This window comes from Stegodyphus dumicola, chromosome 3 (genome assembly GCF_044657685.1).
Source record: "Stegodyphus dumicola isolate Sdum_Otavi_A_Nest chromosome 3, ASM4465768v1".
Lineage (NCBI taxonomy): Eukaryota > Metazoa > Arthropoda > Arachnida > Araneae > Eresidae > Stegodyphus > Stegodyphus dumicola.
The window spans coordinates 169,989,423-170,013,819 of record NC_140770.1 but is presented as its reverse complement, the minus strand read 5'-3'; the positions used below and the strand labels follow the sequence as shown (position 1 = coordinate 170,013,819).

Genomic DNA, 24,397 nt, shown 5'->3' with positions numbered 1-24,397 from the left:
TTTTTAAAAGAAAAAATAGGTATTTTGAAATGGAAGATGTCGAAATTTATTTAATAGGAAAAAAATTTATTTTTGGAACATGTATTATTCAAAAAAAAATTCCTTTTGAAAATTATGAGTTCAAAAATGAGCCATTTTCATTTTGCATAAAAAAGGTCTCATCTCCAAATCAGGGGAGGGGGGTCACATTTTTCAAAATTAAATATTTTGTACTGGCGTTGCTCCAATCCCAAATAGCAAAAACTGTTTGAATTTCTAAAAGTAACCCATTCCTTTCTTGTTCGCTATCAAATATTTTATTTTTATCTTTTCAGTAAAATCAATTTTAATAAAGATGACTGATTTTCGAATTTCCAAATTCATTTTAATTTCCAAACAGAGATTTTAGCCTTTTTGAATCACTTTTTACACAGTATGGTGTCTTGTTAATCTGTTGTCGCATAACGCTGGGCTTTTCCATATCTTGGAGTGAACCATATCATTTCTTGATGTCACTATTTAGTTATTAGTTTTTCGAAATGCTTAATTTGATGAGTAAAGTAATTAATATGCACATTTATCTAAATCTGAAGTTGCTAAACTCGATCACAGAGTCGTTTTGTAGGAAACATCAATGCTTTTTTAAGAGTTATTCATGGCAAAGGCAAGTATACATACAAATCTGGAATAGTTTAGAGAATTATGACAGCCGTCAAAGTCGTAACGATTTCAAGACCACACTGCTTAAAGACCTATAATGTATAAAAAATTTTGATGCTAAAAACGTTGGAAAATTAGACACATGTAATTCTTCTTAATGTTTCGTTCAAGTGCAACAATTAAAGTTCACTGAACATTATTTTTCACTACAACTGAAGATATAAATTTAAAAAAATAAAATTTACTTGATGAGTTTAATCAAAATAAAATTCCTTGACAATATATTTTTCTGAGTTTATATCTTAACCTCAGAGTTTGGGCTACATTTTTCCTATCATCCATAAACTAATTTAACTATTTGTGAACATAGCTTATAATATTATATACAGTAGTGGCCGAAATTGTGGACACTTTTGGAAATTTTTATGATTTTGAACTTTGTATGCTTATAGAAATTGTTACGTTTCGCAAAATGCAAACTTGTATATATCATTTTAAAGAGAATTTATTACTGAATTCAATACAAAACACAAAATTCAATTACTTGCAATACAAAAAAGTTATATGTACTTTAATATAAATAAAACACACAGTTATGAAGTGGTTTGTAATGTCTAGCTTTCCTGGCCAATCACTGTTCTTGTTCTGAGAACCAATCAAATGTTAGTAACTGCCAGTAGAAGCTGACATCATGTTTACACTTGAAACAATTCATTATTTTGCTTTGTTTTGTAGAAGGAGGACCTGTTTCTTATACACTGCAATTACAAGTAGGAATTTTTGTAAAAATTTTTAATATTTAGTCAAGAAGCAATGATATCAAATAAAAGAGTAGATTGAACACCTAGAAAGAGATGTAATATTATTGTGTTACGAGAAAGGGGTCTTTCCTATGCTGAAATTGCAAGATAGGTGGGTGGTTCAGTGACTACATCTGGAGTCCGAAAGATATCAGGAGAAAAATTCAATAAAAAACAAAGAAGGAAAAGGCCGAAAAAGGTGCATCACATCTATTGGTGACAGAAGAATAAAATGACTATGGCTGCAAGATAGAAAAATGTCATCAGCGGCGATCAGAAGTGAACTGAATGATGCTGGTGTTTCTGTCAGTTCAAGAACAATCAGGAGAAGATTAACAGATGTTGGACTGAGAGGTAGAATTCCACGAAAAAAGCCTTATCTTAATTTTCAGCAACGAAAAACAAAAGACTACAGTGGGCAAAGGCACACATTAATTGGACAGATGATCAGTGGTCACAAGTTATATGGAGTGATGAAACTAAGATATCGTTATTCGGTAGTGATGGGCGAAAATATGTAAGACGTAGAATAGGAGAAGAGCTACATCCTGACTGCATTCAAGCTACTGTGAAGAACCCAGTTAGTGTTATGATTTGTCATGCATGTCAGCAGATGGTATTGGTCGCTTTCATGTCATCGATGGGACACTGAATGCCAGAAAATACATTGACACTATTCTAGAACCAAATCTTCTACCTTCCATCAGAGTCATTGGGTAAAGGTCCATATTGGTATCATTGGGAATGAGAGGGTGGATTCCCTGGCAAAGGAGGCTGCCCTGGGGGATGGGATCTCTGAAGGTGATCTACAACATTCTAAAAAAGTTACAATTAGCAAAATGAAAGATCACATGTATAAAACCTGGTTTGATCAATGGAATGTGTCTCCTAGAAGATCAGAGGCCTTGTCAAATATAATAATTAAGAAGAATATGCCTATATTTTGCGATAAAGATTATAATCAATTAGTAACAGGGCATGGACGCTTTCCTATGTACTTACAGAGATTCCACCTCCAGGGGGTAAATTTATGCCTTAAATGTGATACTGCTGGTGACTGCAATTATTTTATTGAAAATTGTACACTCACCGGGGGGGGGGGTAAGAGCCTTACATGGAATCGGAAGTGTAAGAGAAATGATTCAAAATTATAAAAAAAGGAGTAAAATTTGCACAAGACATTATGAAAGTCATCAATTCTCATAAACATGTCATCGGTATCTCTGATTGATCGAGCTAACATACTGAAAGCGTTCAATTTATGGAAACTACCCTTAAAGGGAGAGAAAGACTTTATATGCAGAGGTCCAGGGACAGCTTAAATATTTTTGTGTTTTTGTGTGCCGTGTTATTCTTTTTAGTATACTAACCTAATTTTCTTTTCATTCTGTTAAGCTGCTAAATTGATCTTGTTTTTTTTTGGGGGGGGACACGGCCGGCTCGTGTCGTTTGTTGTTGGAAGGGTTGCGCCCGCTTTTCTTCATAAGGTTCAACAAACCAGGCGGAAGGGCTGCGCCCATATAAAACAAAACAAAACCTTCCATCAGAGATCTCTTTTCCAACAATGCTTCGTTTATTTTTCAGCAGGATTTTGCTCCTTGCCACACGGCCAAAATATCTAAAGAGTGGTTTCGTACAAAGAGTATTAAATTGTTGTCATGGCCAAGAAACAGTTCTGACCTCAATCCTATCGAAAATTGTGGTACCGTTTGAAAACTCTTGTCCGAATGAGGCGCCCATCAAATAAAAGGGAACTAATTGAGGCTATAATTGTTTCTTGGCATCATGTAATAACGAAAGAAGAGCTTAAAACTCTTGTCAGCTCAATGAAACGTCGATGTGAAGCTGTAATCAAAAATAAAGGGTTCCCTACTAAGTACTGATAACTCACTGCAATCATCACTATCTAATGTATATCGATAACTATTATCGTTTACAGTTTTTGTATTGCAAATAATTGAATTTTGTGTTTTGTATTGAATTCAGTAATAAATTCTCTTTAAAATGATGTATACAAGTTTTCATTTTGTGAAATGTAACGTTTTCTATAAGCATACAAAGTTCAAAAACATAAAAATTTCCAAAAGTGTCCACAATTTTGGCCACAACTGTATAGTACAAGTTCATCCTTATATGAAGCTGTTTATCCTTACGAAGTTGCTATTAGCTGTTCCTATGTATATACATAAAAAGAAGTTAAAAAAATTCAAATTAAGATGATATATTATTAAAGCATTTTAATTAATTATTACTTAAAGAACATTATCTTGCTTTTAATTAAATTATCTTAATTGACATTTTATTTTAATTCTTTTTAAATGTTTCCAGTACTAACAATCATATAGACATAACTCAGAAACGGGGCTCTTATTCGAAAATTCTTAGGCTGCTCCTTGAAAAACAAGGAAATTTTTTACAGTTTTTAAAATTTTATAACAATTTTATGAATTTTATTGAATTGTTTTTCCAGTTTTTAAATAATTATGTTTCTGTTTTAATTTTGATATGCGCATTTCCTGTTAGAAGGTAACCCATATTTTATGAATTTGATTTTGATTTAATTATTATCTTTTGATATATATATATATATATATACATATCTAAACAGCCCTTAGAATGTTCCACCTGATTTCTTTGTGACCTGCTTGATATTTTGATTTAGAACAAATTTATGATGGGACACATCTTAGTAACCTAATTATTATTACTCAGTTATAATACGAATTATAATATATAAGTTATTTTGTGGTGGTTTATTTTTATTCAGCATTTAAAATGGTTTAAACTGTTTCACTAAATTAAACTCTTCATAAATAAAACTATAGAAAATTCAGCGTAAAACTCCACTTTGTAGAAAAGATTTTAAGTACTGCAATAGTAAGTTTTAATTTAACTTTTCTATAATTCTGTTTTTTTATTTTTTTTATTATTATTATTATTTTAATTTTATTTATTTTATTTAAATCAGCTTAGTTTAAACCTAACAGCTCGTAAAAATTAAGTTTCATTTTTACATTTTTTAGCCTGCAACAGTTTTTAAAAGTTTAAACCTTCGCCTTGACGAGTCACCTCTTTCTTAATTGTAAGACTGACTACTCGGAAGTTTTCAGAATTTAAATGAATAGCGTTTTTGAAGTATTTGTGCACAGTTTTCTAGTTTTTCTTTTAGTTTAACTATGATTTTGTATATAGTCTTTTAACTATTTAATATAATTTGTTTGAAATTTACTATTTTTTTCTGAACTTATTCAGAGTAAAGAGCATCATGTAAGGGCAGTTCTTTGATTTAAGACTATTTGAAAAATAATTTTACAAGCAAGAAAATTTATATACAATGGTTTGCCTCTTATAATGTCGAGAAGGACGAAACATATTGTTCCCATATGCATTGTTCATATTGTTCCCGTATGTAAGCATTAATCGTCCTGGTTTAATGTTTTGAATACTTGAAAAGTTCTGTTAAGCATTAAACAAAGGGTTATTAATGTATTTAAATTTTTATTATTCTTAAATTTAATTGTTTACATCACTTCGCACATTTTTTAGCTTTCATAGCAAATGTTGATATACATCTTAAGCCATAAGAAAATATTACAAAAATTAATGTTTGCATTAATATTTTAAAAGCGATGTATTACTTTCTGTTGTTTACTGAATAAGATTTTTTTTAATCGTGGATAATTCTTGCTTATAGTAATTCGCATATCTGCTTGTGCATCCAAGCGATTTCTGAATGTGTTTTGATTGACGAAAGGACACTAAATTCAGACTCACATAACTATATAGGGACAAATAGTGCCTTTTCACTAAATTTTGGGAACCTCTTCATTGCCAAACACCAATATTGTACCAGAGTACTGTTTATTGTTTCAAACTGCATTTCAAATATGATTTTTGCTCAAAGAAAATATAATCTGTCGCCCCCTCGAATGTGACCTCGCATGGGTTCGAATACCCCTGGATAGGAACTCCTGCATTAGATTTATATGCTGAAGAAAACCATTGGACTCTTTGCAGCAAGAAATGTAAAAAACCAAACTTTGCTCTGGCCGTGATTCGAATCACGAATCTTTCAGCTGTTAGATAGACATGATAACCACTTATACTAGCACAAAAATACGCAAGAAAGGGAGGCGGGGAAGGGAATGTGATAAATCTGTACATTTTCTGAAAATTTAATTTCATTTATAAAGAGATAGAACTAGAAAATCTCCAGTTACGATTCTGAGAAAACTTATTAAAGGAAATTAAAGTATATTTTCCAAACGAAATATTTTTAAATATTTAATAGAGTAGAAGACATTTTGTCTAAATCGTTAGAAAACAGCATAAACTTAATTTACATCTTTCATCAGAATTTTTTAATTTGATGCGTAATAATAATAGTTGAATATTTTATTTCTATTGTAATAATTATGTTACCACAAATGGATGACGTAAGCCTAACAAAAAATCTCTATTAACAATTTACTTGTGTTTCAAGCAGATTTATTCTGAGGAATATATATTAATTTGATTACGTAAATTAAATCAGAATTCAAAACAGAAATACAATTCGAAACAGAAAAAATAATGATTTTGATCACATTAATTATTCTTGTATTTAGAGAGTCAATGAGAACAAAAAATTAATAACTGTATACCTAAATTATACTTGCGAGTTAGCAAATTAATGATTTAACAAGAGTTATATATTCCATGTTACGGATAAATTATGTATTATTAGAGACAGAAACAGTTCTAAAATTATAATTTTCACAAACGTTAAGTAGAAATATAAGCCATTTTAAATGGTAATTAATTCGCTTGAAAACATTTCTACCAAAAATAGATTTCAAGAATAATTTTAACAATTTTCCTGAAATAGATTGCGTATAAAATTTTTATTAAGTATATCTATAACACTGTACGCTGTAAATCGTATGTTTTCCATTTTAGAACTCTCGAAATTACACATAATAATGCGTATGAAGGCGTCTTGACAGTGGGAAGACATTCGAACGAGTCACATTTAACCGAAGATTTATGTTCGACGGCTGCGTCTTCTCTGAAAATTCAATGTCAGTGTTCCGTGACTAACTTTATTATTATACACAAACTCGAATGAAAGTAAGAGGGAATGAACAAGAAAACGAAAAATAGGTTTCGTTCATTCGTGTTTGTTTAATTTTTCTTTTTATTATTTATTTATATTTTATCCCCCCCTTGGCCAAAAGTTTGAAATGGAGGTCCCAAGTTGCCAGTCAAACCGGTCGGTCCGTGTCACGTGACACACCCACCAGTCGTCTAGTATGACATTTAATTTATGAGATTTTAGGTGGCTGCACGTCTCAGCTAACTGAAGAACACATTTCTAAACACCAAGAATGAAAAAGAACATAGTGAACGAAAAGTTCTCATGAAAACACTATATAAAGCAGGTGTCTTCTATTTGTTATTTTTTCCCCCTAAATTTCCCCTAGTGACAGCTCGCAATGAAAATGGGTTGAAATATGAAAGTTGATAGGCAGAAAATTTTTTAATTACATAAATTGAAGAAAGCTACGTAAAAACAATCATTTAATGGTCTTGTCGACCGAATCTCAAATTGCTGTTCATGCAATTTCTACTGCAGAGAGAATGTGGTTTTATTTTTCTTTCAGAACTAATTTGAAAGAAGAAAACTATATACTTTAATGAAAAAGGACCGAACTGAATCCATTAATTTCTGTCGAAAAGCCTGTTGCAATGCATACCGTCCGGGTCACCAAGAATGTTGTCGCTTGCAATGTTCTTTTTTATAATAATTTAAATGACAAAACAAAAGCAATAATCAATTTTTCGTATTATAATATCTTTATTTTTTCTTCTAGCTCTCGGTAATTCCTTGCCGATTTTAGTCATGACAACACTTCATGCTAAGCTATGGGTGAAGCGAAAGTAGTAGTAGTTATTAGCTGGTAGTAGTTAGTTGTAGTTATTATGACCAATAATAGTTGTTGCCTACACGCCCATTGCTAACAATTTTCAGTTCTCCAACATTTCTTTCTCGTTTGATTGGTTAACCTTTCCTGAGGATAAACACAGTTTCAAAGTTAAATCTTAGTAAAAAAATCCAAATTTGCTGTCAAATTATCTATCTATCTATCTGTAAGGATCTCATCTAATTCAGTTCTTAACAAATACCTTAAATTAAGAAGAATTTTTACTCATTTTTATTTTAGATTTTGTTTATGATAAAAACTTTTTGGCTTAAGTAGACTAATATCCTCCTAATAATTGAATGTTGTACATAGCTGATGATCAAACTCTAACAAAATAAATAGTTTGATAATTATTTGATCCTTATTTGAAAATTTGAAAAACATTTACTGTTAAAGGATTTTTCCATACAAATTTTAAATAAATTTTACTACTATAAAATTATAAATAACTTTGTATACTGACGTGGAAAGCTACTTAAATTAATTACTAAAATATTTTCTAATAATTCATGGCTTTAATTTTTTCCCTTGGTGATAATATATATATATATACATTTTCTAATAATAAATTATTGATTATTGATTACATATATATATATATGTGTGTGTGTGTGTGTGTGTGCTCATCTCACAGAAGAGACAATAAAACTATAGGACTTTTATTCTTTATAGAAACCAATTACAATTTAATTATAATACATCAATAGTACATTTTAGAATCCTCCTCGATCCAGGTGTAGCTAGGTGGTCTCACGATTCACGATAGAATTTATTGTTTTTATTATTATCTTTATTAATGAACACTTACACATAAAGAAATGAAATGTGTTGAAAACTCGTAAAGGAATTGCCAAGAAATCACGATATTATATAGCTATGAACTTTCACTATGAATTTATTCCAAATCTAACCCACCTGTATTTATATAGGGCTAAGTTTCAAGAAGCTTTCAATGGATTCCAAGAATCCTCGAAGGATTGAGAGTGAGCAAGAAGCCATTTTGGATGTACCAAATAATGGCCACCCATCGCTGATAAAGACGCGAAATTCAACTTGGCGCATATCCGCCTTCAAAAATATAATTTCTAAATTTCTACTTCCGATTTTACTCTTTGTTTCTTAGTCTTCAATTTCATTCAGATTTTATTAATTTTAATTTTTCTCAGCGGCCGAGTTGTGCTCAAGAAATTCTTAACAAGCTCAGCAGAACACATGACGAAACTGGTACTTCTAAAACCAGATCTATTTCCTTTGAGAATTTGTTGAAGACATAGTTTCTAAAGTATAAATGAAGTTTCTTATTGAACTCAATAAACTTTCTTCTTCTAATGTCGATTCAGCCGTTTTCAACTCAGCCTTGTTAATTTTATTCCTAGCTCAGCCCGATCTGGAAGTATGATCTCATATCATTTGTCTTTTCACATAATCATCTTTTTATTAATAAAAGTTTTTTATTGTAAGTTCAGTCAATTACAGTAAGTTCAATCATTGTTCTAAACTCATCATAATACTACCTTACTGGCAGATCATCAGATCCATCGATTATTTACATTTGTACAAACATGCTTCAATTTGAAAGACCTGTTATCGTAAAAGGGAGGAAAGTGCTTAAACGTGTTCCTCAGCAAAGACCAAATGAACACAAATTGATAAAAATCACACACTTTTTGGTGGGGGTGTAAAAGTCAGGAGGTGAAGAGTCATATACTCCTCCCCATCTTTTATATTTATATGAAGGGGTAGAAATATGAGGCTCACTTAGGAATGAAAGTCAAGAGGTAATTTTGGTACGTATAAAGGAAGCGAATAAAATTCTTCGCTCTGAGTTGAAAAAAGGCTGAAGTGAGACATCACCCTTTTCTCTGCGTAACATCTGAGGATGTTCGGCCAAAATAGCCTTATTCCAAAAGAGCCTTGACGATTTCACTCTCGTTTTATCCCAAACCAGAAATAGCTGTTGACCATTCTTCCCATACTAGCCTCCGTTTTCCACCCCTTCGTATAAATGTAAAGGAGGATGAGTTTATGTCACTTCAGCCTCCATTTGTTATTCAAAAACAATCACGTGGTTTGCAATAGCCTATCTTCGGATTTGATCTTTAGACTAATTTCTAGAAACAGTTTTTTACATTGACTTTCTAATGTTCTTCTGAGGTTCTAATATCGAAATGCTCTCGAAACTCGACATTTTAATTTCTAGAAAGATGAAATGAAATATAGATAATTTCGAAATTATGACCAAATATTAGTAATGATTAAAATTTTTAGGATATGATAATAAACTGCTTTGTTGCATATCTTGGAAACGTATAAAAAGGGGTTAAAAGGTTCTGCTGAAACTGTACAAAATAAAGTGCATATCAAATAAAATAAAGGAGAATTTTGCGATCTGGCTCAGTTAGGAATACAATTACTGAATCCTCTCCTCAAAGGCTCAAACGGGAATAAAAGTATTAAGGCTCTTTTACGAATGGACTCAATCGACACTAAGCCCGATCTGAGATTCTACAACGTATATAAATGGACGCAGACTACCTTTTAAGTAACCTCCAACCAATTAACTAAGCGCATGTAAATAAATCATGCAGTTATATGTGAAATCGTTGTATTTTTCTGCATAATGTAACGCGGAAAATCTAAAGAGAGAACCTATACCGGAAAAGTAAGGATACAGGGCAAGTCCATTTGACATTAAGTAAATGTGTATCTCGGTTGTTTGGCGAGATATCATAAGCTGACAGCGTTTTGGCGACTTATTTACCGAGAATCGCCAATAGTCACTAAGCGTGGCGACTATTTGTCAGCATTTTGGTCCAGTCCTTGTATCACCGTAGTAGGTATTGTAATTGAATAAATTTAATTGATTATGTTATTAGCTGCAACTGTAATTCGACCGTCATATTACTTTCCAGTAATTTCGAGAAGCAGAAAATACTAGAAAGATCTCGTAATTCTCCGCTGTATGCCAGAATATAACAATATCAAAGTATGTTGCGAGTTGTTAGTTCAGCGTGAATTGGGATACCTCCGGATTAGCTTCCTCTTTAGGCACGCTTTAGATTGCGTTATGTTTAACGTTCTTAGTAGTTTGAAGTGTAGCTATTGATTGCACTCTGTGATACTGTGAACACCCGTACGAGTATTTCTGTGGAAAATTCCATCACTTTGAACTCTTTCTGTTGATCAAAATAAGTTTTATTTACCTAGCATCGGACCTGTGTGCATTCAATCTATTACGAACCCGTACGCACAGAACAATATAACATGAAATAACATATTTCTTTTATGAAAGCTCTATATACCGTCGATGAATATTTCAAATTTTTTCGTTCCTTAATCCATGTCTTATACGAAGCTGCCAATCTATTTCGCGATTTCTTCTATCAGAAAATTCCATGAAACTCGTCTCTCAATAAAAAATAGAATTATCAATTTCTATTAGAAACAGGACATTTAACCAAATTTATCAGAATCTTTGGAAAAGCTTTATTTGGAAAGGCAAATTACATTAGTATTTCAATATTAAATAATATATCCTCTAATCTCCTTCGTCAAATGATGTGTCATATGTGTCGTAAGCCATTCGTTCTGAGAATAATTTCCTCTTCTGCAATATACTGTCAACGTTTCAAAACATCAATGATTTTATTGCTATTGACAGCAATTTTATCGTGATAACAGGTTGGGCAGGTAAAAAGAGATGAAAATTGGTTGTTTTTTTCTCAAGCCGTTTCTTTCACCACTTATTTATGGAGTGATTTTCCGTTTGAGGAATCTGTTACAAATAATCGAATGTCTCATGATTGACAGCTTAAAGTTTCATTACTTTCTTACCTTATCTTAATAGATATTACAGCCTTTTTCAGGAATAATTTTTAAAGGCATTTGATTCCTAAAATTTATGAGCCTAAAAGGGACTATTAGTTTATAGTGCGGCGAATCACTATAAATGCGTTCTTTCACTTCCCATTCGAGTCTGTTGTCATTCGACAAAATGTAATATATTTATCTTTCAAACTGAATCTGTCTATTGTGGATTAACAAGCTAAGCTATCTGAAAGCAATAGATGCAGTTCTTAAGAATATTCGTTTCTTACTGTTCAATCGGATTGATTTAATTAATTAAAATGCATTTAATTAATGATATGTCTAATTAAAAATATTCCGAATTTTCAAAGAATGATGTCATGTATTTTCCAATACTGATTTTATATTTTAAACGACTTTAATGAATTTTCGATTAACAAACTCAACGACTCGAAAGCGAGCAGTGCTTTCGACACTCTGCGGAATAAAATATCTTTATCTCCAGTGTGCGAGACTGTCTATCGGAAATTCTAAAGATATACTGCTTTTAAACATTTTGGTATCTTGCTGTTGAACTGAAGTTTATGATGCATAAATGCGAAGAGCGTGATTTTAATAAATAATGTTAACATACAAAACATTAATAATAAAATCTGATGTGCACACCACATGACTTCCTTGCACGCAATATTAAATTATACGCATTTTTCTTGCATTTCATTTAAACTTTTTGGATTGAATTAAATCTACATCGTCGATAGCGAATAAACCACAAGAGAATAAATGCACTTTTTAAAATTCACCCTATTTGTTTACCATAGCGGCACTCTGGCGCTAGGTTCACTTAACAGCATTAAATTTCGTCCATATTATAATTCAGAATGCATATAAATTTATAGCATTTGAAGAATTATCTAATTGTTACCACATGTTCTATTCAAATACTATAATAAATCTGAAACAATGTATAAAAGAAATTAGGCAAATAAAACAAAAAAGAAACAGTTTCTCACAGACGATTCAGTATTTCTCACTCAATTAATTCAGATATCATATAAACTCAAAATATCTATATTAAAAATTACGAAGTAAATCTGAAACATTTATTTCTCGAATAAATTCCAGAATGAATTAAGCATGATTTAATTCGCAATAATAAAAGAAGGCGCTATCTTTGAAGCTTATTTTCTCTAGATTGGCAACAAATCCGCTATTTTGCCCAGTTTGAAATGTAAACAAACATGTCCGCCATCCGCAAAATTCGTTAGGCTTAGCTGCATTTAAACAACTTTTAAATTGTTGATAACTCCACAAAGATTGCATGCAGATTTACTAAAGACATAAAGAACAACATAATTCAATCATTTTTAAAGCAAAAAATGCCCAATTTACAAACATATAAGAATAAAGAAACTGAACTCACTGAGCCGAGTAACATAGTGAATATATATATATATACATATATTTATATACTTATGTGCAACCGATTGCAACCAAAATACGAGGTGCACATCTACGTGTTATAGCAGTCCTACATACAAAATTTCAACGTTCTGAAGTTACTCGTTTTTGAGTTATGCGAGATACATACGTACGCACAGACGCCACGAAAATTTCTCTTCAGAATTCCTTTTAAATCAGTCTTATAATTTTTTGGGGGGAAGAGAGTCCTTTATTCTGTCCTTACTTGCGTATGTCACGCAAAAACATCACTAAATTGCATTGGATAGCGATCAAAATTGATATTTTCGTTGAAATATGATACCCGAAATTTTTTGCGATTACAATGCTTCCTTTTTACTTCACAAGGAAGTAAAAATGTGATGTAAACACCCCTTGACTTCCTTGTACAGCCTATTTAGATACACACATATTTGCTGCACTTCATTTAAACTTATTTCCTCGAATTTCACCAGAGATATATTTCTCATTCAATCAATTCAAGTCTCACTTCGTCGCATAAAATCTAAAAACATCGTCGTTAAATATTGTAAAAAACAGAAAAACCTACAACACCAAATACAGTTAAAAACAGTGAAAAAATAATTTTTGCAATTAATATTAGAGTTATTGCACCAAAAGAAGTACCTCGGTTAACGAGCAGGAAGATAACAATATCGGTGAACAAAACTGAAAGTTAGCTTTTGCTCCCACTACCAAAAAATGTGAAAATAAATAAAAATTACTTTCTTTATGGGTAGCAACAAAATTATATTATTAAACTTTAAGAAAGAAAGGAAAAAGTCAACGTACCACCAAAGGACCTACCAGCCGTTTCTGCGGCCGCATGAGAGGTCTGTTCATGCCGTTCATTTTGCTGTAAAGGCCACAGGCATTGCACAAGTAGTGGCCTGTCCCGTCCCTCCTCCACAGTGGCGTGGAAATCGCTCCGCAGTTTACACATTCCCTTTCTTCCTGGAGTGCAAAATAATCTGTGCGATCTGAAGCAGAGAAATATTCATTCATTATTACCATCTAATGGCGTAAGAGGAAAACAATTATGAATTCAGAAAAGAAGAATGAATACTTAAATAAATAAATAAATAAATAAATAAAAATAAGAATAACCAAAAACAAAAAAATTCTGAAATGTTTCAGATTTTAAATTGCGTCCAAAGGGGCGTTTTTTTAACGATTTGTGTGTTACCTTAGTTCAATAGCAATGTCGCAAAATAATTTTAAAATGAGCCTATCTTTAGAATTTCCGTCACACAGCTGGACACGCTGGAGATAAAAAGGTCTTTTTTTCACCCGTAGAGTGATGCCATTACTCGCTTTTAAATCATTGAGTTTGTTACTCAAAAATTCGTTAAAGTTTTACAAAATATGAAATCGATCATAAAACAAATTATAAATTTGGTCTTCCACATGCCCATATTCGTAGGAGGATTACGTCATTCAAAATTCGATGGCTCTGTGTACCGTTGTTTTATCACAATGCGAAAAATATATATGCATTTATGCAGATTTTTCATTATTTAATTTCATCAGATATAATGCAGCACTCTATTGTGGCAACAGTTTGAAAAGTGAATCGGCATTTATAGGAGTCCAACGCAAAATTCCAAAACGAAAGTAATAGTCCTTCGGGACTCAAATCCCTTTGGACTAAAAATATAACCACTGTTATGACACTTAAGCAATAAATTCAACACTTCTACTAAAAACCAGATTTTGATATGCTTTGAGTGTGATTTCCTTAACCAGTTTAAGCCACATATTTTATTTTTGTTCTTTGAAGAAAAGTGCCTGTATGATATACTTTCGAAAAGCATAAAAAAATGCTTAATATTAATATTAGTAATCTAAAGTTGAATTTCATCTGCATTGAAATACATCTTTCGCCTATGTGATACTAACAGATATAAACGTTTTACTTATAATTACAATTTAATAAAAAGAAAAATTTCAGTGTACAATCTGCACAAAAAAAAAGGGGGTTACATGTTTATATCTCTCGTTCTGTTGGACCTTTGACGAAATTTAATTTGAGTTTTCCATGTCACAAAAGCGCGACTTTGATTATATAAGATTTGTATATAACAAAGTTCTAACACAGGGTATTCTGACACAAAATCTGAATTTTTCTGAAAAAGGCATGCGGTTTTTTTGTTTTTTCATATTTAGATTCTACGACTCAAATTAGGACGAAATATTAAATTTTGTAAAATTTGGTCAGAGACGTACCTAGAAATTAAAAAATTTATCTTGGCGCATTTTTTCAATTTTTGGCGCAAACTGAAAAAGTGCGTGAAATTTTTAACTTCGTTTGGCGATGTTCTTAATTTATAGTACCTCATTTTCCTTCCCTTTCATTGCACAGTTTTACAAAGTATGAGATAAATAATAAAACAACTTCGAAATTCAAAATTTGGGCGTCCAGGTGACCATGTTCGGGTGGAGGACTAGGTACCGCTGTTTTATCATAATGCAAGAAACATATGTTCATGCAGTTTTTTATTATTTAATTTCTTTAAATATATTACAGGGAGATAATATCTGATGGCAATGATTTGGAAAGTGATACAACGCATTGAAGTGTTTCGACGCGAAATGCCGTTTGAATACCAATATTCTGGACTAACGTCCCTTTTACTTTCAAATATTTTCTACAAACTGAAAGACTGTAAAGCAGTATGAAGCTTATAAATTTCCATTCTGAAACAAATTCAGTATTTATTATATCAACAATATTTCATTCAAAATTTGATTTTCTTTTTGCTTCATTTCATTCACATAATACGGAGGTTGCAGGTTGTGTGGTTGTGAAAAAGAGCAAAAAAGGACAGTTTTTGAGGTCAGTAAAATGCGTCATAAGAAATTTTCGTTTTTAAATAACTGACCTCTTATAACCTGTTTCTAATGACAATCTCATTTCAACAATTTTTTACAAATTAAAAAAAAAAGTACGAAGAGAATTTTTAAAATATACTTTCGAAATTTATGATCAACACTGGTTTAAAAACCAGCAAACTTATTAAAATGTTATTTGCGAACTTTTCGGTGCAACGCTCATTTTTTAACGAAAAGTTTATGATTAGACTCGAGGTGTGCCTTGGGAAATTTGACACTTTGTGCCTCGCGGACTGACGAAGATTGATTAACTCTGCACTAGCCCAATGGTTCGCAATCTATGGTCAGCTGCACATTACCATTCCTACCGCGGCTGCGTTATCGATTTGATATAATGTGTTCTGAATGCTTCCTCGTCTTTTGTTTTTATTTGCAGTATATTATAAGCGACACTTTTTTTTTTAAATGAATAAGCATTCTGTTTGTGTTTCAGGTTATGCTTTATATTTGTTTCTTCTGTCTTTCATCAACCATTAAGAGTCACATGAAAGTTGTACATAGCATTTAAGTTACAGTATTATGTTTACATGCTACTTTAAATATATTATTGCGTTCTACGCGTCCGTAGATTTGGAACAATTGATAGCAACGCTTGATGAAGAATCAAAACGCAATTTATTCACCAGTATTGCACAGGAGATCCCAAAAGACACGCTTATAGTCGTCCAAAAATTATGATAAGCACCCACCTTGAAACAATCAGCAACACGGCATTCAGGCTACAACATTGAAGACAGCTTCACGGCAAATCACTAAAGTACAGCTCCCGACTCGATTTGCTAGCTCTTAAGCTAATCTCTAATCTCAAAACACTACAACCGAACTCAACATACTATTACACTTCCAAATTTCAAAATACTACTTCCTCCGCGTACACCGAACCTTTAACCTACCTTCGAGAACATTCTCGAAGAAAAACGCTAAAAATGCGTTCTAGAATCTAGTCAAATATCGCCAAATGGGCGATTTCGCTCCAAATCTGGCAAAATGTGTATAAATAAATAGACTGTGTAAAGCAGTCATATGGTGTCCATAACGAATTTTTTATATAAACAAGCAAATTTAAATTTATAAATGAATAGGTGCCCAAACATACAATTGAATGTGTATAATCCATAAATTAGAGATAACATTACTTTTTTTTTTTTTTTTTCCAGTACTCTCTTACAATTTCTTTGCCATATGACATTTCATAGACAACTCTGTTATCAGACATTTATTTACTAAATCAATCAATCAAATATTCATGGACTTGGCAATTTCGCATCAATCCGGAATTTAAATGTATTTATGAAAATTATACATTAGTGGGAAATACTTAGGAGCAATCACGATTTCTAACTCCAAATATATGCCTCAAGCATTTAAAAAATATCACAAGTTATCGGTTAATTTTTCGTATACCAATAAAAAAAATCCTATTTTTTAATGCATAGAAATTGAAATTTTAAAAATAATAACCTTATATCACTGAAGAAATATTTCAGTTATAAATTTCATCAATTGCCTAAAGATTTATCTATTTATTTATCTATCTGTTTATTTATTTATTTATCTCTTTATTTATCTATCTGTTTATTTATTTATTTATCTCTTTATTTATCTATCTGTTTATTTATTTATTTATCTCTTTATTTATTCAACCAAAAAAAAAGTTATTAACGAAATCTGAACAAATTTTATTGTGATATTCGTAACTTTTAAATAAAGCATCAGTCAACTAGTTAAAATAGCATCTTACTGAATGTCAAATAATATTACGAATTTTTATATAGATATAAATAACGTTAGTGAAATTTATTTAATTCAGTCATGTCATTTGTCGCTATCATCCAAAGTTTGTCTTGGATTTTTAAAGAACTTATTCAAAAAAATACTTGTCACACATTGCTTGGGGACAATACATTGCAGTAAAACGATCGTATCAAAACTAATTTAGTTTTTTTAATCTTATTTTATTTGATGTTAAAACGATTTTTCGCACATATCTTCATTTCATAAGTTAAAAATTGCAAAATTTCGTTGTTTCAGTCATCGGATACAGAGGGAAAAAAACTGTCTGAATCAATTCTTTTAACTCTCTGAAATAATTCTTTTTCAAAATTCATAAAAAGTTTTTTATATCACGAATAACAAAAGTGTGGCGTACACTTAATAAATGTGTAGAGACGTTAGGTTAATTGGAAAAGCCGGAGAAATGAAAAATTAGCAACCGCCTTAGTCGGGAATCAAACCACGGATCTCTGGAATACCGGCCCAGTGTGCTGACCACTACACCACGAAGGCACGCTAGGAAAGTAGGAGAAATACCTTATATACGCTCCTTTTTAAAGGGCGAATGGGGTTTTTAGGGGACCCAATCGTCAATTCCTGTGCATGGAGAATCCTCATCCTACACCCTTTTAGTTCAGGCGCCACTGTAGAGAGAATAGATTAATTGGAAAAGCCGGAGAGATGAAAAATTAGCAACCGCCTTCCCCGGGAATCAAACCACGCACCTCTGGAATACCGGCCCAGTGTGCTGACTACTACACCACGAAGGCACACTAGGAAAGTTGGAGAAATACCTTAGAAATGTATAAAGATGATGTGTTATACCTTAGATAATTAAATCGATTATTAGGCTTCGTTATTTAAGCACCCAAGTTTAATTATTCGTGATATAAAGTTGTAGATGAATTTTATAAAGATAATTGTTTAATCTCTTGCTCCCGTCAGATTGTAAGATAAATTAGCTTTCTTTTTAGTTCATTAATTATTTCGTTTCGCGTATTTTAAATAAAAGCTATTTTTAGCCCAAAAGGGCTATTAATTTTGGCTTGGCATTTTGCATCGATTCACTGTAAATGTCCGTATCACTTTTCAAATTGTTGCCACCAAATATTATCGCCCTGTGTTATATTTAAAAAACGTAAATGCTGAAGAATCTGCATAAATGTATGTATGTTTCTCGCATTGTGATAAAACTATTGTACCTACAGTCATTTAATTTTGAATGACGTAATCCTCCTCCGAATATGGGCATCTAGAAGCCCAAATTCGAAATTTGTTTTATTATCGATTTCATATTTTATAAAACTTAAACGAAATTTTTATTAACAGACTCAACGATTTCAAAGCGAGAAATGGCAAAGTTGTGCAGAAAAAAACATTTTTATCTCCTGCGCCTGAGACGCTGTATCGGAAATTCTAAAGATATGTTCATTTTAAAATTATTTTGCGATATTGCTGTTGAATTGAATTTTATGGTTTAAGTACGAAGAATATGACATCACATAAATAAAGATAACACAGAAAACGTTGAAAAAACGTAGTGTATAAAATTTTATTTAAACCTTTTTATTAGTATTATTCACATTTTTAATTAAATTCAAATAAATTTTAATGCTAGTAAATTTTTATTTCCTGTTCTGTAGGACTCACACATAACATTCATATTTACGAGTTTCAGGTTTTCTCTTTTAAAGTATAAATTGGTCGCTAGAGATCGCTTTCACGCATTGTTAGCTGCAGTAATTTAACCGTCTCTTTCCTTTTGCCTAACCTTTAATCTAACGCTCTGCCGCAGTCTTTCTTCTACCGCCGCTCGGCTCTCGAAAGCTAGGAAAACCAATTAAGTAATGTAGACGTATCGCATTACGTCACGCACTGATGTTGCGTGAGATCCTCATACCGCTTCTTTGCGCAGGCACTTGTTCTCTTCCATATCACCGGTCGCTTCACGCGAGTGCTAACAACGTGCTCTGCGCATGATCTGTGACGTATTTATCGACGCCGAAATTAGATTCGTTATTTGCCGAATGTTTGGAACTAGTTTTTAGATTAAGACAATTATCATAATCAAGAACAAGCATACGAATGGTGAGATAGTGCTCATATGTATATAGACTTATATTATTTCAACTAAAATACACAAAAGAATAATTTTAGTAAATTAAAAGTATTAAATGTCAATATAAGTATGAAACAAAATGTAGTAATTTACAGTGGCTCACAACTGCTTTTAGTAAATTAAAAAGAATTAAATGTCAATATAAGTGTGGAACAAAATGGTCTAATTTACAGTGGCTCACACTTGCTTTTAGTAAATTAAAAAGCATTAAATGTCAACATAAGTGTGGAACAAAATGTAGTAATTTCCAGTGGCTCACATTTGCTTTTAGTAAATTAAAAAGTATTAAATGTCAATATAAGTATGGAACAAAATGCAATAATTTACAGTGGCTCCCATTTGCTTTTAGCAAATTAAAAAGTATTAAATGGCAACATACATGTGGAACAAAATTTACTAATTTACAGTGGCACACATTTGTATTTGTGAAATTTATTTGCGTAGTTTTTTGTACTAACTATTGAAATATAAACTTTCTTTTTAACATATTATTTTTTTCTTTATTGTTAACATTTATTTTTTCCTTGCTTTTTGCAAAATAAATATCAAAATATTCTTTGTAATAAAATAGTTTATTCAAAAAGTGTTTAATTAGTAACTCGCATAATATGGAAGTTATTACGTATTTAACAAAATATATTAACAGTACATATTTAACGTGAACATAGCAAGATACTACAAAGTAGTGACAAGCTCTATTGGAAATTTATTTATTCGTTGTTTCCGAAATATCCCAAAGCATTTGAAATATCTCCAATATTACCTTAGATGTTATCAGTGTATCAATATTCAGCTTTCTTAATAAGAAGACTTACAAAACTTTTATTATTATTAACATTTGCATGATAACTTTGTTTATCAAATATCATGTTATTCGCATTTACACCACATAAAATTCAACTGGACTGCAAAATCACAAAATATTTAAAAACAGCATAACTTTAGAATTTCACATAGGTAATCTCGAGCTTTAGAGATATAAATGTTTGATTTCGTGCAATGTTGTCACTGCTCGCTTTGAAATCATTCTGTTAATCAAAAATTCATTAAAGTTTTACAAAATATTTATTAGATAGATCATGAATTAAATGCATCTTTATTATTTAAATCAATCCGATTCAAAAGTAAGAAATGAATAGTCTTAAGAACTGCATCCGTTGTTTTCAAATGGCTTAATTTATTAATCCACAACAAACAGATTCAATCTAAAAGATAAATATTTTATGTTTTGCCGAATGGCAACAGACTCGAATGAAAAATGAAATGACACATTTATTGTGATTCGACTCAAAATTTCGACCATTTCGAGACTTGTAGCCCTTTGTGGGGTGAAATGTGGCTGCATCGTATTAAACTTTCATTTGATGCCATTAGGAATTAATGAATATGAAAAATGAACACCAGCAGATTAGAGCAGTTGAGTTAGCTGTTAGCAGTAAAGAGCTGCCTTTAGAACAGATAATAAAATGCGTGATAATTTCAGATAAAGAGCTTTAATCGCTTCTGTGTCTCTTTAAAATGTCACAGGTGAACTTCTTCTTTGGAAAGGATTCATATATTTTATCCAAAACAATAAAAGGCTGCAGAATTACTATTTGTTTAATAAATTTAGATGCAATTGACTCCCGGAACAATTAGTAATCACGCTATCATCTGTTAAAGTACTATTTTGTTACCTTTGTTCATTTAACTCAGAAGGAAACGGAATGCTATTTGCCAGAAAATTATAATAAATCATTAAAATGAAATTGAAATTAATTATATCAACATATCCATTTCGTTCTTTTAGACTTCTCTTTTTTCATTTTCTATTTTCATAAAAAATATGCGAATTTAAAAAAACTGATTTGCTAACACTAATTTTTTTTTAAATCAACTTTTCTCACATTTCCTTCCTTTTGGAAAAATTAAGAAAATATGCATAAGAATTCTTTTAATCTTCCTCAATTTCAAGTGATCAGTAAAAAAAAATTAAAATTCAGGTTGATTAGTAAAAACGTTCACATGACATACGTTGATAATACGTATAGTGGCAATTATAATACGCAGCTGACAATACGCATGATATGTCAGATGTGCAGACATATCATGCGAACATATATTCTTTAAAAATTACAAGATATTTACATACATTCTACAAAAGTTGCTTACATAACATTGTACTAAAAAAAATTACATATTTTTGAAGATGACTTACTTAAGACAGGTTCCAACGAAGGCTACATATTTTGAATATTTTATTAAAAGCTTCAGTACTATTCAATTTTAATTAACGCGTTTAAATGATGAAGAATGCATAGCAAGAAACTAAAAATTACCTATAATTAATGCACTGCTACAGAAATTATTAACTCCGAAATTAAACTCATTTTAAGCTCGATTTTTGTATTATAAGAAAAAGGAAAAATTGCACTAATTTAAAATTTGGAACTCATTTAAACTGCATAAAAAAAATTCTTGATTAATTCTTAATAAGTTTTAAATGAATTCCGACAACACAGTATCTTTAGAATATTATTTAATTTATTCCAAATTTAATTAATTCATTAATTAATTTCTTCCTCCAACAGATGGCGCTAATCAGCAGTTATGGTTATTCATCTTGGAATGTTTGAGCCATAGCTCCTTGGGTAGAAACAACTACGCTTTTCGTCGAAATAAATCATCTCTGGTGCTTATCATTTTTAATGGATATGCATTAATTCAAACTTTCCAAAGAATTCCTTTTAAGTTAGATTTGCTTGCGGATATTTGACAAATGGATGGACGAACACTCGTGGATGCTTTATAGAAAGTCTCCCGAATTTCCAAATCATTAGTAACTGTAGAAACTAAACTGGTGTGGTCTGTAATGCACGTAATGCATCAGAAGTTTTTAATACCATACAGAATTTGGTACAAGTTAAAAAAAAAATTTAGAAGTTGATTCGACGTCCGAATTGATAAGAAATTTACTGCAGTTGGAAGCTTTGGGAATTTCTGATAGATCCTATGACAGCCACAGCTTAAATGACGATGTTACCCTTAGAAAATTTTGAGAATGCGTAAAATCTCAGAATAACCAAATATACACAGCTTGCTTGCTGCGGAACGAGCGTGCAGGGAAATTACGGCATAGTTTTGAGTTAGCAGAAAATCGCTTTGAGTTGCTACGGATCAGATTTAAGAAGAATCCGAAGTTTTAAAAGTATTATAAAGCTTAAAATGACAGATCAGCATTTACTAGAAGGTATCACAGAAGAATTGGAGTTAAAAAAGGGAGCACTTTTTCCACGTCGAGCTGTATTTGCATAAAACAAAGACACCGGAAAAATTCGCTTTGTCTTCGAGGCATCAACACACGCTAAAGGCAAATTGTCATTGAATGATTGTTTAGAATCAGTCGTTTATTTCGATTTGAAACGTGTTTCACTTCTTTTAAAATTATATAAATATGGACTTGTAGGTTTTGGAAAATGTAGTTACGGCTCTCGAAATTTCTTGAATTCCAACATGCGGCTCTTACTGACATGAAGCTGGACACCGCTGCTGTATAAGTGGATATATATTTCTAGAGCTTACTGTTCATTTTGTGATACATACAACGTGCAAAGTCCGTCAGTCATAGTTTTCAAGCTATCGGCCATTATTAAATAAATAATATAGAAAATCGTAAAGATTACTGAAAATTAAAATACATACCCATAATTTTTATATTTCAGAAAAACAAGAATAAACATTTTAAGATTAACATATATATTACGAATTTCTTAGTGCGATGGCACATAGCTTCGAATATCTGTCTGCTACAAGACTGTCACCGTCATTTTATAAATTCGCTGTATATATAATCAAGCTTTTAACATTGTGTACAGATGAACATTTCTCATGATGTCTTATGAAAGTTTTCCTTATCGGCTCCCTCTCTCTCTCTTGCTCTGCATATCGTCTTCATCTTTATCACCCTCCTTCTCCTCATTATCATCTTTCTCCTTTCCTAGTACATGTCCGATCATTTCTTCGTCATGCTGAGAGAATGAAAGAGAATTATCAACATGCATCCAAGCCTATGCCTTCTCTTTTCTAACACTAATCTTCTCTGAAAATATAACTAAATTTCAGATGTCTGACTCAATTTAAAACCAAGAACATTTTCGCAACTCATCACTTATGAACATGCTCATAGGCCACACCAACAGCAATGAAAAGAAATGTTCTTTGGTTTTTTGAAGGCAAAAGCCAAAGTAAACAGCATCTTTCAATGCAAATTGTTTTTTGAAAGTTATGTACATTACCTTCAAGTTTCACATATCGAAGCATAAAAAGGGGTCTGTAGTTCATCTTTACATTTTGGATAATTTGATAAGGCTTATCACATGGTTAGGGGGCCCAAACATAGCAAGATGTTTCCCACATTAAAATCTTCGAATTGGTAGCTCATTACATCTTTTTACTTCCTTGTATGAAGCAAAGGAGATATTGTAATCGCGAAGAATTTTGAGTATCATATTTCAACGAAAATATCGAGTTTGACTGTTCTCAAATACGTTTGAGCAATCATTTTTTTTTTTTTTTTCCCTGTTACGTCTGTACGTATGGACAGAGTAGAAAGACTCTTTTTTCCAAAACGGATTGTGAAATGGATTTAAAAGAGATTCAATATGGTTTTTTTCGTGACAGCTGTAGGTATGTATCTCGCATAACTGAAAAACGAGTAAACGTAGTACGTTGAAATTTTGTACATGGGACTGCTATAATATCTAGTTGTGCAAGTACACCCTCCTTACTCAGGATAAAAGTCCTTACCGGGCATTTATTTTCGCCGTCGTTGGTCGCAGTCATATACTTCCAATAAAAGAAGTGTTTTAAATGATGAAAGTATTAATGTATCAATTTTTTAAAAATTAATTAATTTTAGACAAATAACGAAATCTAACTTTTAATGTGGTCTTCCCTTTTGTATA

General features: G+C 31.4%; 1 protein-coding gene across 2 annotated transcripts in view; it reads right to left on the bottom strand.

Annotated features, from left to right (window-relative positions):
• Positions 1–24,397, bottom strand: part of LOC118197801 (uncharacterized) — a 109,228-nt gene that overhangs the window by 25,178 nt on the left and 59,653 nt on the right. For both annotated transcript variants that reach the window (XM_085813607.1, XM_085813608.1), the window contains exon 3: positions 13,463–13,650. In XM_085813607.1, coding sequence (XP_085669733.1) covers positions 13,463–13,650 — 188 coding nt within the window. The remainder of the gene's footprint in view (positions 1–13,462; positions 13,651–24,397) is intronic.